Source organism: Oncorhynchus clarkii, chromosome 23 (assembly GCF_045791955.1).
Source record: "Oncorhynchus clarkii lewisi isolate Uvic-CL-2024 chromosome 23, UVic_Ocla_1.0, whole genome shotgun sequence".
Taxonomy (NCBI): Eukaryota; Metazoa; Chordata; class Actinopteri; order Salmoniformes; family Salmonidae; genus Oncorhynchus; species Oncorhynchus clarkii.
Window position 1 is genome coordinate 5,228,501 of NC_092169.1, and position 14,411 is coordinate 5,242,911.

Below are 14,411 nucleotides of genomic sequence, written 5' to 3' on the forward strand. Positions count from 1 at the left end.
TTTAAATAATGTTTGGTTCCCAGCCTTGGCTCATTCTAAGTTGATCGTGGCCACAGCTTGCATGGAGGCATATCATTAGCAGTAATTGCACACATTAGCCTACTGCCATGTGCCTCCCTTTTCATTCCAGACTTCGGTATCAGTGATTCACGAAAGCATTGTATTACCCCGCACATGCTGCTTGAGGTGAACAGTTGTCTAACTTCTGGTGGAATATACAGTAACTTCAGAAAGTATTCACACCTCTTGACTTTTTCCACATTTTGTTGTGTTTCAGGCTGAATTTAAAATGGACTACATTTAGTTTTTTTTTTGTCACTGGCCTACACACAATACCCCATAAAGTCAAAGTGGAATTATGTTTATCATTTGTATTTTATTTTTTTACAAATGTATAAAAAAATGAAAAGCTGAAATGTCTTGAGTCAATAAGTATTCAAACACCCAGTCACTACAAAGATACATGTGTCCTTCCCAACTCAATTGCCGGAGAGGAAGGAAACCGCTCAGCGATTTCACCATGAGGCCAATGGCGACTTTAAAACAGCTACAGTTTAATGGCTGTGATAGAATGGGTCAACAACATTGTAGTTACTCCATAATACTAACCTAACTGATGGAGTGAAAAGAAGGAAGCCTGTACAGCCTGTTTTCAACAAGGCAAATGTGGCAAAGTAATTCACTTTTTTGTCCTGAATACTAAGTGTTATGTTTGGGGTAAATCCAATACAACACATTACTGAGTACCACTCTCCATATTTTCAAGCATAGTGGTGGCTGCATCATGTTATGGGTGTGATTGTAATCATTAAGGACTGGGGAGTATTTCAGAATAAAAAATGGAATGGAATGGAGCTAAGCACAGGGAAAATCCTAGAGGAGAACCTGGTTCAGTCTGCTTTCTACCAGAAACTGGGAGATTAATTCACCTTTCAGCAAGACAATAACGTAAAACACGAGGCCAAATCTACACTGGAGTTGTTTACCAAGAAGACTGTGAATGATCCAGATTGCCCAAGTTACAGTTCTAACTGAAATCTGCTTGAAAATATATGGCAAGACCTGGAAATGGTTGTCTATCAATGATCAACAACCAATTTGACAGAGCTTAAAGATTTTTGAACATAATAATGTGCAAATATTGCACAATCCAGGTGTGGAAAGCTCTTAGAGACTTACCCAGAAAGACTCACTGCTGTAATTGCTGTCAAAGGTGATTATGCTGCCAAAGGTGATATAATAACTCAGGGGGTTGAATACTTTTGGTTAGATTGTTAGATGTTTTCCCACACTATGACATTAGAGTATGTTATGTAGATCGTTGACTAAATATTACAATTAAATCCATTTTAATCCCACTTTGTAACACCACAAAATGTGTAAAAAGTCCAGGGGTGTGAATACTTTCTGATGGCACTGTATAGTATACATATGTGTGTATGTGTGCTTACTTGCATACATACTCCTATTACGTGGTAGTACATCAAATACAGTACTTGGGATGTGAGTGGGCTTTATGTATGTGTGGCAGTTGATAGCACATGTGAACGAGCCCTTAATACAATGTCAGAATGTATGGAGATTAATAAGAAGCAGAGTGTGCTTGTGTGAGCATGTGTGTTTTTATATCAACCTTGATGGCGCTTGTTTCCCTGCTACAGGTTGGGACATGCAGGACCAGAAGGAGCTGTAGATTTAAACCAGTGGAGGCAGGTGGGAGGAGCTATAGGAGGATGGGCTCATTTTACTGGGATGGAATCAATGGAACGGAGTCAAACACATTGTTTCCATGTGTTTGATGTGTTTGATACCATTCCATTGATTCCATTTAAGCCATTACAATGAACCTGTCCTCCTATAGCTCCTCCCACCAGGCTTCTCTGATTTAATCACAATTACCCTGTTTCCCCTCTCCTTTCTACATGAGCAGATGGTTGGGGCCCACTCAGCAGCGATGAAGCCCACTGTGATGTCCCACTAGGCTGGGCACCAGCAGAGACCAAGAGGGAGGGAGAGACCCTCTGGCTGAGACAAAGGAAATCAGTATCCTATCCTTCTACTGGATTATGGTTATGGTAACAGAGGTGGTTCTGAAATGAGTGCTGTCAGAGAGGAAAAAGCAAAGCAAGAAGTTTTACTCAGCCCAAAATCTGTCCACGAAAATAAGCCCACGAAGTGAGGAATTTTTGTATTGAGGTCAATGACAGGGTCGAATTTGGTCAACAACATGTTTTATTGCTAATCCTACGTAAGACTTATTTGATAGTATATACGTTTTGTAATCGTTAGGTTGTTATGAATGCACTGATATAAGAGAGACGCAAACTCGGTCTCAACATTTAAGTCTTTATTGAAGACTCGTCTCTTCAGTAGGTCCTTTGATTGAGTGTAGTCCAGCCCAGGAGTGTGAAGGTGAACTGAAAGGCACTGGAGCAACGAACCACCCTTGCTGTCTCTGCTTGGCCAGTTCCCCTCTCTCCACTGGGATTCTCTGCCTCAACCTATTACAGGGGCTGAGTCACTAGCTTACTGGTGCTCTTCCATCCTGTCCCTAGGAGGGGTGCGTCACTTGAGTGGGTTGAGTCACTGACGTGATCTTCCTGTCCGGGTTGGCGCCCCCCCTTGGGTTGTGCCATGGCGGAGATCTATGTGGGCTATACTCGGCCTTGTCTCAGGATGGTAAGTTGGTGGTTGAAGATATCCCTGTAGTGTTGTGGGGGCTGTGCTTTGGCAAAGTGGGTGGGGTTATATCCTGCCTGTTTGGCCCTGTCCGGGGTCTCATCAGATGGGGTCACAGTGTCTCCTGACCCCTCCTGTCTCAGCCTCCAGTATTTATGCTGCAATAGTTTGTGTCGGGGGGCTAGGGTCAGTCTGTTACATCTGGAGTATTTCTCCTGTCTTATCTGGTGTCCTGTGTGAATTTAAGTATGCTCTCTCTAATTCTCTATCTATTTTTCTCTCTCTTTATTTCTCTCTTTCTTTCTGGGCCCTATGACTACCTGGCCTGATGACTCCTTGCTGTTCCCAGTCCATCTGGCCGTGCTGCTGCTCCAGTTTCAACTGTTCTGCCTGCGGCTATGGAACCCTGACCTGTTCACCGGACATGCTACCTGTCCCAGACCTGCTGTTTTCAACTCTCTAGAGACAGCAGGAGTAGTAGAGATACTCTGAATGATCGGCTATGAAAAGCCAACTGACATTTACTCCTGAGGTGCTGACCTGTTGCACCCTCGTCAACCACTGCGATTATTATTATTTGACCCTGCTGGTCATCTATGAACATTTGAACATCTTGGCCATGTTTTGTTATAATCTCCACCCGGCACAGCCAGAAGAGGACTGGCCACCCCTCAGCCTGGTTCCTCTCTAGGTTTCTTCCTCGGTTCTGGCCTTTCTAGAGTTTTTTTTCTAGCCACCGTGCTTCTACACCTGCATTGCTTGCTGTTTGGGGTTTAGGCTGGGTTTCTGTAAAGCATTTTGTGGCATCAGCTGATGTAAGAAGGGCTTTATAAATAAATTTGATTGATTGATTGATATAAGTGGACCCACATGGCATTTCAGAAAACTTTGCAACAAAAAACTATTTGTGTGCCTGTTTTCAGAGATAGATAGAGGACTCATCATGGCTATAACCCATTTTAGCATGGACATTGCCCTTCACCATTTTAAAGTAGTCAACTGGGTGGGGATTCCTATGAGTTGGGAGTAATCAGCCAATTAAGAAGAAAAGGTTCAACTTTAAAATGGAGATAGCCTCAATGGCGCTGACCATGCTTTCACAGACACTATAATTGCACAGATACAAATATGAGTCCTCGATATATCTCTATAGCCTGTTGTTCACACACGTATCTGCCCTTTCATTGGCTAGAATGGTCCCACCTGATCACGCCTCCTCCATCCTTCTCTATATCTTTGAGGACATGTATTTCAATTGTTGGAGAGGTCACTTGACTATATTGTCAATGCAACAGACAATCTTTGGTGTTTGTTACAAAATGGCCACTGCACTAAAGTAAATCGAAGCAGGAATGTAGGCTGCTAGTGAGATTGTGACGAATGTAGGCTACACCTCACTGGATATCACTATCTGTGGAACATACCTTTTCTCCTTTCACCATTACCATCATTATGCAAGGCTCCTAATACTGTATCTTTGTTTAAGTTGTGTGGCCCTCTGTGCGCAACCTAGTATAAAGATACAGATTCTTGGAACCAATGGTGCAACCACACTCTCTCTCACCGCAGGGTTTCGAAAATGCTGCAAGCCTGCATTCCTTCCCCTCACTTGCGTTTGAATGGGGTCTGGGAGTAGAATGGATGCTAGGAAACAAACACAGAGCCAAGCGCAGCTCTGAGCATGATGGTCAGCATCATATTTGGACAAGTTAAGGGCCAAAGGAAACGGCTTGGAATGAGAGCTATGAAATCTGGCAACAGTGAGGAAAAGCAGTTCAGTAGTTTGAGAGGAGTCAGGGGTATGGGAGGGGTGGGCTGAGCTTTCTGAAGTTCCTGGTAAGATGATCTGATTTGGAGATGGGAGGGGGGTTACCTAACACTGGATTGGCCGGCGTGCTGCTGTCCTCTGGTTATGAAAATGTGTAAATGAGGATTCTGGCAGCTCGGATACAGTGTGGGGTGCATTTCCTTGGCATTATTTACAGTACCAGTCAAAGGTTTAGACACACCAACTCATTCAAGGGTTTTTCTTTATTTTTTACTAATTTCTACATTGTAGAATAATAGTGAAGACATCAAAACTGTGAAATAACACATGGAATCGTGTAGTAACCTAAAAAGTGTTTAATAACAAATCAAAATCGATTTTATATTTTAGATTCTTCAAAGTAGTCACCCTTTGCTTTGATGACAGCTTTGCACCCTCTTGGCATTCTCTCAACCAGCATCACCTGGAATGCTTTTCCAACAGTCTTGAAGGAGTTCCCACATGCTGAGCACTTGTTGGCTGCTTTTCGTTCACACTGCGGTCCAAATCATCCCAAACCATCTCAATTGGGTTGAGGTCGAGTGATTGTGGAGGCCAGGTCATTTGCTGCAGCACTCCATCACTCTCCTTCTTGGTCAAATAGCCCTTACACACTCTGCTGGTGTGTTGGGTCATTGTCCCACTAAGAATAAACCAGATGGGATGGCGTATCGCTGAAGAATGCTGTGGTAGCCATGCTTGTTAAGTGTGCCCTGAATTCTAAATAAATCATTGACAGTGTCACCAGCAAAGCACCCCCACACCATCACACCTCCTCCTCCATGCTTCACAGTGGGAACTACACATGTCGAGATCATCTGTTCACCTACTCTGCGTCTCGCAAAGACACGGCGGTCGGAACCAAAACCAATTTGGACTCATCAGACCGGACAGATTTCCACCTTTCTAATGTCCATTACTCGTGTTTCTTGGCCCAAGCAAGTCTCTTCTTATTATTGGTGTCTTTTAGTAGTATTTTCTGTCAGCAATTCAACCATGAAGGCCTGATTCACACAATCTCCTCTGAACAGTTGATGTTGAGATGTGTCTGGTACTTTAACTCTGTGAAGCATTTATTTGGGCTGCAATTAATGAAACTGGTAACTCTAATAAACGTATCCTCTGCAGCAGAGGTAACTCTTGGTCTTCTGCCAGTTTCATCATAGCGCATTATGTTTTTTGCGACTGCACTTTTGTATATGTGCAACTTTCAAAGTTCTTGAAATTATCCAGATTGACTGACCTTCATGTCTTAAAATAATGATGGACTGTTGTTTCTCTTTGCTTATTTGAGTTGTTCTTGCCATAATATGGACTTAGTCTTTTACCAAATAGGGCCTTCTTCTGTATACCACCCTTACCTTGTCACAACACAACTGATTGGCTCAAATGCATTAAGAAGGAAAGAAATTCCACAAATTACCTTTTTACAAGGCACACCTGTTAATTGAAATGCATTCCAGGTAACTAACTACCTCATGAAGCTGGTTGATAGAATGCCAAGAGGGTGCAAAGCTGTCTTCAAGGCAAAGGGTGGCTACTTTGAAGAATCTCAAATATAAAATACATTTTGATGTAACACTTTTTTGGTTACTCCATGATTCCATATGTGTTATTTCATAGTTGTGATGTCTTCACTATTATTTTACAATGTAGAAAATAGTCAAAATAAAGAAAAACCCTTGAATGAGTAGGTGTGGCCAAACTTTGTGGACTGGTACTGTAGGTCCACTCAACCCCTTAGAGGGCAAGTAACACCAATACACAGCCATTTTAAGTTATCACATTCAACCTATAATGAATCATTTCTATCCACAGGGCACGAGTGTTCAATTGTTTGATGAGCATGAAAACGATGTAAACCATATGCCATGACTGTCTCAGTCACCAGATCTCAACCCAATTGAACACATTTGGGAGAATCTGGAGTGGTGCCTCAGTGTTTTCCACCACCAACAACAAAACACCAAATTATGGACTTTCTCATGGAAGAATGGTGTCGCATCCCTCCAATAGTGTTCTAGACACATGTAGAATCTATGCCAAGGCGCATTGAAGCTGTTCTGGCGGCTCATGACAGCCCAACGCACAGCAGGCAGGGGTCAAATAAATCAACACTGACATGACTTCAAATTAATGAGAGCCATCCAGGAGGCTGGGGAGAGTAGAGCAACACAGCAGCACGCTAATATCAACTTAAATTAGGGGCAGCGAGGTAGAAGTTTGACTTTTTTTTTATTTTTAGGGTGGATGAGAGTTCAGATTTCAATTCGATTAGCAGTTTTCTACTGAAAATCGTGAAAAAGCAAGAGAGTTGAACAGTTCCACCATTTACAAAGTCAGCTGGTAGCAAATCACTGTGATAATGAGGAGAGTATGGCTATCATATGACCAGTGTGGCTAGTGGAGGACGAGTAGTTGAGTTACACTAGGTAACAGACAGTGCTTCACTTAACTGAGTTAAGCGAGGTGGTGAATGGTTGCATAAAGTTACATAAAGGTAAACCTGGCTGGACCAGACTTGTATCACAGTAGTGGTGCTGACACACAGGTGAGAGCTAAACTACATCAAGTTAGTCAAAATTAATAAAAGTACATTGAAATATACACAAACCAGCCAGCGCACATATTGCCTGTATATTTTATTTTATGTACATGTAAAAAAAAATAAAAAAAAATAAACTGAAAATAGCCAATAACATTGACCAATGTGGGCAACAGCAGACAGCCATGTAGCTCATCAAATACAGGAATTTCCTGACATCTGCTTCCATCTTAATCATAAACCAGGTGAAAGGGGGAGCTAGGCACACTCCTTCCCCATTCTTCCTAAAGAGTCAATCAAAACCAAAGGGACTCAAAACGGAACACAAATGCGACAGGAGCTCTGGGTAGTGTTCATTAGGGCTTGCAACAGAAAACTAAAATAAGGGATTTCTATTGGACAAGTCCAGTTAGTCCTTGCCCGTTTTCTTTTTAGTGCCTACTGAACAACCCATGGTTCCTGCGGTCCCTCCCTTCCCCCTACTTTCCAACAGTGATGCTTTCAACTCCAAGGTCAATAAAGGTTGATCCTGCAGTCTCTCCCTCTCCAGACTGCAACCAGTATTGAGCATACAGAGTAGCCCCCCTCCCCCCCCTTCACCAGCACACTCAAAGAGTTGAATTCACAGTATTCTTACAGCATTTTCGGGTGAATATAAAGCTTTAATTGATGGATAGGGTTTGACATTTGATCATTTTCTCCAGTGGAAACATTTGATGGAGCGAGTTGAAATAATGTACAAATACACACCCGAGACATAAATGCAAGAATACAGTGTACACAACCACCCCTGAAAAGGTTCAATCTCTGGTGTCCCAAAACTTAAATTTAAAAAAACTATTCTCCAAGGCCATGGATAGTCAACCGTGATATGAACTCCCGCTGCCTGGCAGTGCTGTAACTCCAGTTAGTGAAAGGACAATGAGCTTACAGCAGGCCACCAAGGTACAGATAAAGTGCTTTTTCTTTACATGACACATTAAATAATGAAAGTGAGTAGAAATTAACTTTGGGGATCTCTCAACAACGACCAATACATACCACACTTCTAAAAGGTAATCAAACCAAAAATGGAAGAGACAAATTTGAAAAAAAGTATAAATAACATTACGTCGACATGTCCAACTAGCAATGCTGAAGAAGGCTACAAGGATGAATCACTGTATAATAGAATAAACTACAGTACTATCTCTAGATGGAACAGTTTCACATTCTCATATTTGGAAAGTAAAGAACTTAGTGTACGACTTTTCACCAGAAATGCAGATATACATTTCCTGGTCTGTTCGGGAAGAAAGTGGGTGGGCTTCCAATGAGGATGGCACTGGGACTGAACAGACCTGACGAGGCCCTCTGACTGGTTGTCGATGAACCACTTCACGACCAATCGGTCGAGAGGACGTTCACAAAAGCAGCAGTAATGGAGATCTTAAGGAATTGTAGAAAGGTAAACTTAAATGGTTATGGATAATAAATACATTCTGATTTGTTGTGTGTTGCTATTCAGATTCTACTGATATGGTTAAAAATAAACAATTATTGAAGAATTGTTCCTTGTAGTCCATGAGATGCCTCAAACTGGCATTTCTTGCTCCCTTATCCAGTCAACAACACTCCACCTGGGTGGCCATTTTCCTCCAGCCATGTGGGAGGGGAGGGCGGGGGGGGCGCTGTATAAATAGTGACCCTAGCAACTGCACACGCTTCCTTTCTCTCCTGGGGAGTCAGATTTCCGTGAAGCCTTTGAAAGGAGACTATTCTTCAGTCTTCAGACTCTACAGAGAGAGAGAGAGACAGATGGGAGAGAGAGCAAATAATGGTTAGGCAAATAATGGCAGTATGGTTTCCAATGGAGGGACATTCTAACTACAGGCCTAGACTTTGCACTGGAAGAGTTCTGCATGTTTACAGAAAAGATGGATTCTCACTTGACCATTCAAGATATGCAACATTTCTAACTGAACCGTTTCAGAAGTCACTCTTGAGCAGTGGTGGAAAAAGTACCCAATTTTCATACTTGAGTAAAAGTAAAGATACCTTAAAAGAAAATCACTCAAGTAAAAGCCACCAAGTAAAATCCTACTTAAGTACATTTAATAACAAATACATTTACTCAAGTATCAAAAGTAAAAGTATAAATCATATCCGTATATATTAAGCAAACCAGTCTCGATTTCCTTGTTTTTTTAAATTTGATTTTTGATAGCCAGGGGCACGCTCCAACACTCACAGACATAATTTACAAATGAAGCTGTTGTGTGTAGGGAGTTCGCCAGAACAGAGCCAGAGTCCTGCTAAGCATTCAAAATGTAACGAGTCGAAAATGTAAGGAGTAAAAAGTACATTATTTTCTTTTGGAATGTAGTAGAATAGTCAAAAATATTAATAGTAAAGTAAAGTACACATACCCCAAAAAAACAACTTAAGTAGTACTTAAAAGTATTTTTACGTAAGTACTTTACACCACTGCTCAAGTAATAAACAATGTATTCCAGACACTTTACAGCCAGATCTCTGGACAGCTGACGTGGCAAAAATATTTATGAGTTACGGAAAGAATGGCATTCTCAAAAAGAGTCTGGTGTGCATTATGAACATAGTTCAGTACAGGTGTACCTTCACATGGCTACTGGGCCTTCACCACAGCAAACAGTGGATGGGAGCTGTCTGGCAGTGTCATATCACCCTAAGACAATATTTAACCTAGGTGTAGGTGAACGGCCTGGTGCTTGGCTACATGGGATCTGATTCCACACACCTATCAACAAAAGAATACCAAGGGAACAAGGGCTTGTGCTTTCGATCTATATGATCAGGCCTAATGTTTTATGACAACTATTGCTAGGCAGACTGAGACCAAATCATAAGTTCCTGGGTTCAGTCAACCAAAATGAGGTGAGCAACAACTTAGTTTAGGCATTAAAAGAGAGGATGTATTCTGAGTGAAGATTTGAATGAGCTCAGAGCCCAAACCATTGTCCAGCATGTAGCATTAATCCAAGGTACCAGACTACTGTGTATTTAGTGATCAAACTCAAATTGTCTGAGTGTTGTGGACTCACCTACGTTTCGCAGTGAGAGGTGAGTAGAGAGGTGATCTCAGGGCTCATGTGGCCCACGGCCTTGGCAGCTTCCACAATGGCTCGTCGGTACATCCCTTTCTTCTTGCGGTTGAACCGCGACCTGAAAAACTCCCGGAAGGGAGAGAGTTTGGCAACGGAGAGCTGGGAGGTAGTGGGTGAGCCAAACCAGGCCACCTTAGCCTCTGGCCACTGGGCTTCGCAGTTAACGGACTCCTCTTTGCGGCTGCCGCTGATGCTGAGCACCCTTGCCGGCCACCAGGGGAACCCATGGATCTTCCCCCACACCACGTCTCCCACGGCCACCGCATGGCCCTCCTCCGTCACACACTTGGTCATGCTGCGCGTGTGCAGGCGCACGGTGAGTGGCGGCACAGTCTTGCTGTCGTCTCGCGAGAGCGACGAGGAAGACACGGAGGAGATGTGCTCTCCGGGAGCCAGGTCGCACAGCTCCGGGGGCGTGCCGTCTGAGGTGAAGGATTTTGATTCGTCCAGGCTATCGGTGCTGCACACAGACAGGCTGGAGGAGTCCGCCTTCCTCTTACGGAAGTTGATGAGCAGCGTGAGGTCACTGTGGCCTCGGTCGGCCTCCTCTCCAGAGCTCCCCGACCACAGCTCCATGGGAGTCTTCTCCTCAGAGTCCTCCGAGTGGGGCAGGGGACCAGGGACCGGCACCCTGGGGCCTTTCTTCCTCGACCCCTCTACCAGCTCCGCCTCGTACACCGTCAGGCTGTCCTCTCCGTCCCCCAGGGTCGTCACACGGATCTTTGGGGAGGGGAGGTCCAGGCCGGCCGTTAGGGGCCTGGGGAGCTTGAGTTTGGGAATGGACACGGTCAGGCCCGTCCTGGTGGCGTCCAAGATGTGGCGCTGCTCCTGAGTCTGGGTTAGGGTGGTGGGCTCAGGCACTTTGCCCTGGTGGTGTCTCAGGCCGTTCTGCATCAGCTGCTTGGGGCAGAAAGGCTTGACGGAGCCGTGGACCCGAGCTGGGATCTTCATGACCTCAACCTTGGCTTGCGGAGTGCTGTACGAAATCTTGATGACTGGGCTGTGGGGAATGATGTCTACTGCAGGGAACTTTGGATCGTCATCCCTTTTGTCCTTCCGGAGCCGCTTTCCGTCGTAGCCAGTGGGGCCATTCTCCCGTCTCTTGTTGCTATCCTTGGTGGCGTCTGCGTCCTCTTTCCTGGCCAACTTGACGGACCCCTCGTCGCTGTATAGCGCGTTCTCTTTCCTAGACGTCTTGGTGGTGGGCATCCCGTCTTTACTGTCTTCGTCACTGTTCAGCGTGTTCTTACACTTCTCGCACAACACCTGCCGGGGGCGGAGCCTGATGGTGCTCATGGTCATCTGCCCGGGCTCTCGGGTCCGCCTCTTCTTCCTCTTGATTGTTCGCGGTGGTGGCTGGGGTACCCATTGACCATAGCTGTGGCGGACCCATATGGGTGGAGGGAAGGGAGCACCTTCAAAATAAGGAGGGTATGGAGCCTGCCCGGCAGGCACTGGTGTGGGCAGAGGGGCAGGGAGATGGGCACCTGGTGGATCATTCTCAGGGAGCGTGTTTTCATCCTTTGGTCTATGATGTGAAGACTGGCTGGGAAGTTTAGTAACTGGCTCCTCTGTCAGGACTTCAGGGATTTCACAACCAGGTTTGAATGCAGGGCATTTCACTGGCTTTGTTGTGACATCTGGTAGGCAGAAAAGCCCAGTCCTATAAGAAAACAGTGAAAATAAATACTTTAGTATGTTTTGTAGCTTCTGAGTGTTTGCATCCAATCGTGATGAAGTCAAATTGTTTGCACTCAACATTCACATTGTGAAATAAAGCAGGAATGTCAACTCCTCACTGAGTTCCTGTTCAAGACCATTAACTCAACAAAATCTATGCGCAACAGATGCACTCCTTTGACCCTGTCGGAGCACTTATGAAAGCCCTTATGGTTGCAACACTTCAGTTTGTATAGAAGACACAAATCAGACAACAGATGCTAATTGCTACTTACAACAGATGTTAATGCTGTGAACAAGCTAATTTACAAAACCCACTTCCATTTTCCTAATCAGTGTAGTTCATATCCCAATTACTTCAATACTATAAAAAAGGCAACATCAAAAAAGATTTTCCTTTGTTAGAACATTGCACTTTCTACTGGATTGGGGGTTGGGAGACAGAAAGCAAGCAGGTTGTTGTCTAGCTATCCTATAGCCTGCCCTCCAGCCGTGTGCTACAAACTGAAAGAGCTGGAGTGTGTTTTTTTCTGTAAATTCACATGTTCCTTTCCATTCCAGTGGACCTGCAAATGTAACACATCCAAGCCAGGATTCTCGAAGGAACCCTTTGAAAGGTAGCTGACAGTAGCAACATGGCTGTGCTCTGCTGTCAGAGACAGCAGACAAAGAGACTACAGGAAACCCAGGAGCCCCCCTCCACTCCATCTGACTGAACAAAAACAATCCCATGAATCACTCGGGACCAAGAGAGCCAGGGGATTCACTTGTTTCCATATCAGTGTCTGCTGGGAGCTTGTATGTTATGAGAATATTAATTAAAGCACATTTAGGAAGCCCGAAAGGCGTTTCCCCATGAGCAGCTATTGGCACCTTTCAATAAAGCGTCTCGGCGAGGCCCGTTTCCTGTGGTTTGGGGGAAGACCTTTAAAAAGGCCCTTATTGAGAAACAAAATCTCAGCCGTCGCGAAGGTTTAAACAGGAGGTACAGTCCTGGCCTAGGCTGTGTACAAGGTCATAGCGGTTAACCGGCCATGACTCAAACACTTGCCATTTAATCTTGTATTCATCATAACCAAATAAAGTGATCCTGCTAAAAAAAAGTTGACGACATGAAAACTAGAGACACAATGACGGGAAATGCATTTTTATGAACCTAAAACGGAAGAACTCGCATTTTGACACAAGGCAAAATAGGCCTGTATGCCAAACCACTGTTCTTTGTTTAAGCCACAGGGGAAGGTGAATCTCAGGGCATTTGGAGTGATCGATCACATGAACATGTAGGCCTACTGACAGGAAAAGCCATTAAGAGTAAAAACAAATAAACACAGTAAAATATAAAAGGTGCACTCACTGCACTGTACTAGTGCAACACAAGGCCAGAACATGTGACTAGAGTCCTGGTGTGACACACTGCATGCCCCATATTAATACCAATCATTCAAAGAAAATGTTATACCTTAGGCTACCCATTGTTAACACCCTATACATAGGCCTAAATGTGATTTCTAGCCAACATTGTCTACTCTAGTTCACCCTTTGTCAAGCACAAAGTAGGCCTATAGCCTAGTTTTACTGGTGTCTGTAACCTCCTTGGTAACTTAACGAGTGCCATCTTTAAACAGCTGTATAATCTCTTATTTTTTGTTTCAGGTCAATCATTTATAACAAAAATATATACTTAATTGTTTCAACCTAGGCCTACAGTAAAAGCACCAGAAGTCGCCTAAATTATTAATGGTGTTTATGCCCATCACCTTACACAGGCCTAGCTATGTAGGTAGATCGATGAATTATAAGAATGCATATACAAAAGTGTAATATGAGAAAGGGTGTTTCAGCAAGGCCTGTTATAGTTGGATACATTGTAGCCAGTCTAAATCTAGACAACAGTAAACTGGATTGATAGCTAAGCTAACAATGAGGTATGAAGGTACCCACAAATATATGTATAACTAACCCCTGTCTGTGGTACCCACGTAGGCATAATTTTTCTTGAAATGCCCATCGCATGTTACTTTCAGTTTTTTTTAATGTACTTTATCCAAGTTTCATAGTAAATGATACACGTGTTTATATGCTATTAATACATGTTGGCTGTAAAAGTGAGCAAAACAAATAGTTAACGTTAGCTGGCTAACTAGCTAGCTAAATCGCCTTGGAGTCTTTTGCATGAAGGCCCATGTAGCTACCTAGCTAGTTTAGCCAGCTAACGTTAGCTAGATAATTACTTTGTGATAAATGTATCAAATTATTCGAAAAAAATAACTTACTTTTTGTTGCAATCGAGTAATATCCCCATGTAGCTCCTTTCTTGATAGGTTAGCGTAACCACTAGTGTATCGTTAACTATTTGATCGATAGTAACAGGAATCTGAGAGCCGGCCCGCAGCTCGTCGGCCACAGCCTCCATATTTTCCGGCGTGAGATGTCCGGCTTGGCAGGACTCGATCGCGGCCGCGGGAGCCACGATCGCCTCGGTTAAAGATGCTACTCCCCTTCTACTTTCGAGCACGGGAGGCTACACCAGGGCACGAAATGATCAACCCCCACATAGTCAATTACAACAGTT

At 43.9% G+C, this 14,411-nt stretch overlaps 1 protein-coding gene across 2 annotated transcripts; it reads right to left on the minus strand.

The window, feature by feature from the left end:
* Nucleotides 1–7,108: 7,108 nt before the first annotated feature.
* LOC139381881 (PWWP domain-containing protein 2B-like) lies at nucleotides 7,109–14,411 on the minus strand. 2 transcript variants are annotated; one of them, XM_071125715.1, is made up of 3 exons: nucleotides 14,113–14,411; nucleotides 10,098–11,819; nucleotides 7,109–8,806 (listed from the first exon to the last, which is right to left on the minus strand). In XM_071125715.1, exons 1-3 carry the CDS (start codon nucleotides 14,250–14,252, stop codon nucleotides 8,800–8,802), a joined length of 1,869 nt encoding a protein of 622 aa, XP_070981816.1. In that variant the 5' UTR covers nucleotides 14,253–14,411; the 3' UTR covers nucleotides 7,109–8,799. The 2 variants fall into 2 exon arrangements, with proteins under 2 accessions (XP_070981816.1, XP_070981817.1); XM_071125716.1 differs by having other exon boundaries at nucleotides 7,114–8,806; nucleotides 10,094–11,819; nucleotides 14,113–14,379.

Coding starts and splice junctions, on each gene's coding strand:
- LOC139381881 (XM_071125715.1), bottom strand. CDS start 14,252: ATGGAGGCTGTGGCCGACGAGCTGCGGGCCGGCTCTCAGATTCCTGTT. Junction 11,820..14,112: donor TTACTCGATTGCAACAAAAA/GTAAGTTATTTT, acceptor GTTTTCTTATAG/GACTGGGCTTTTCTGCCTAC.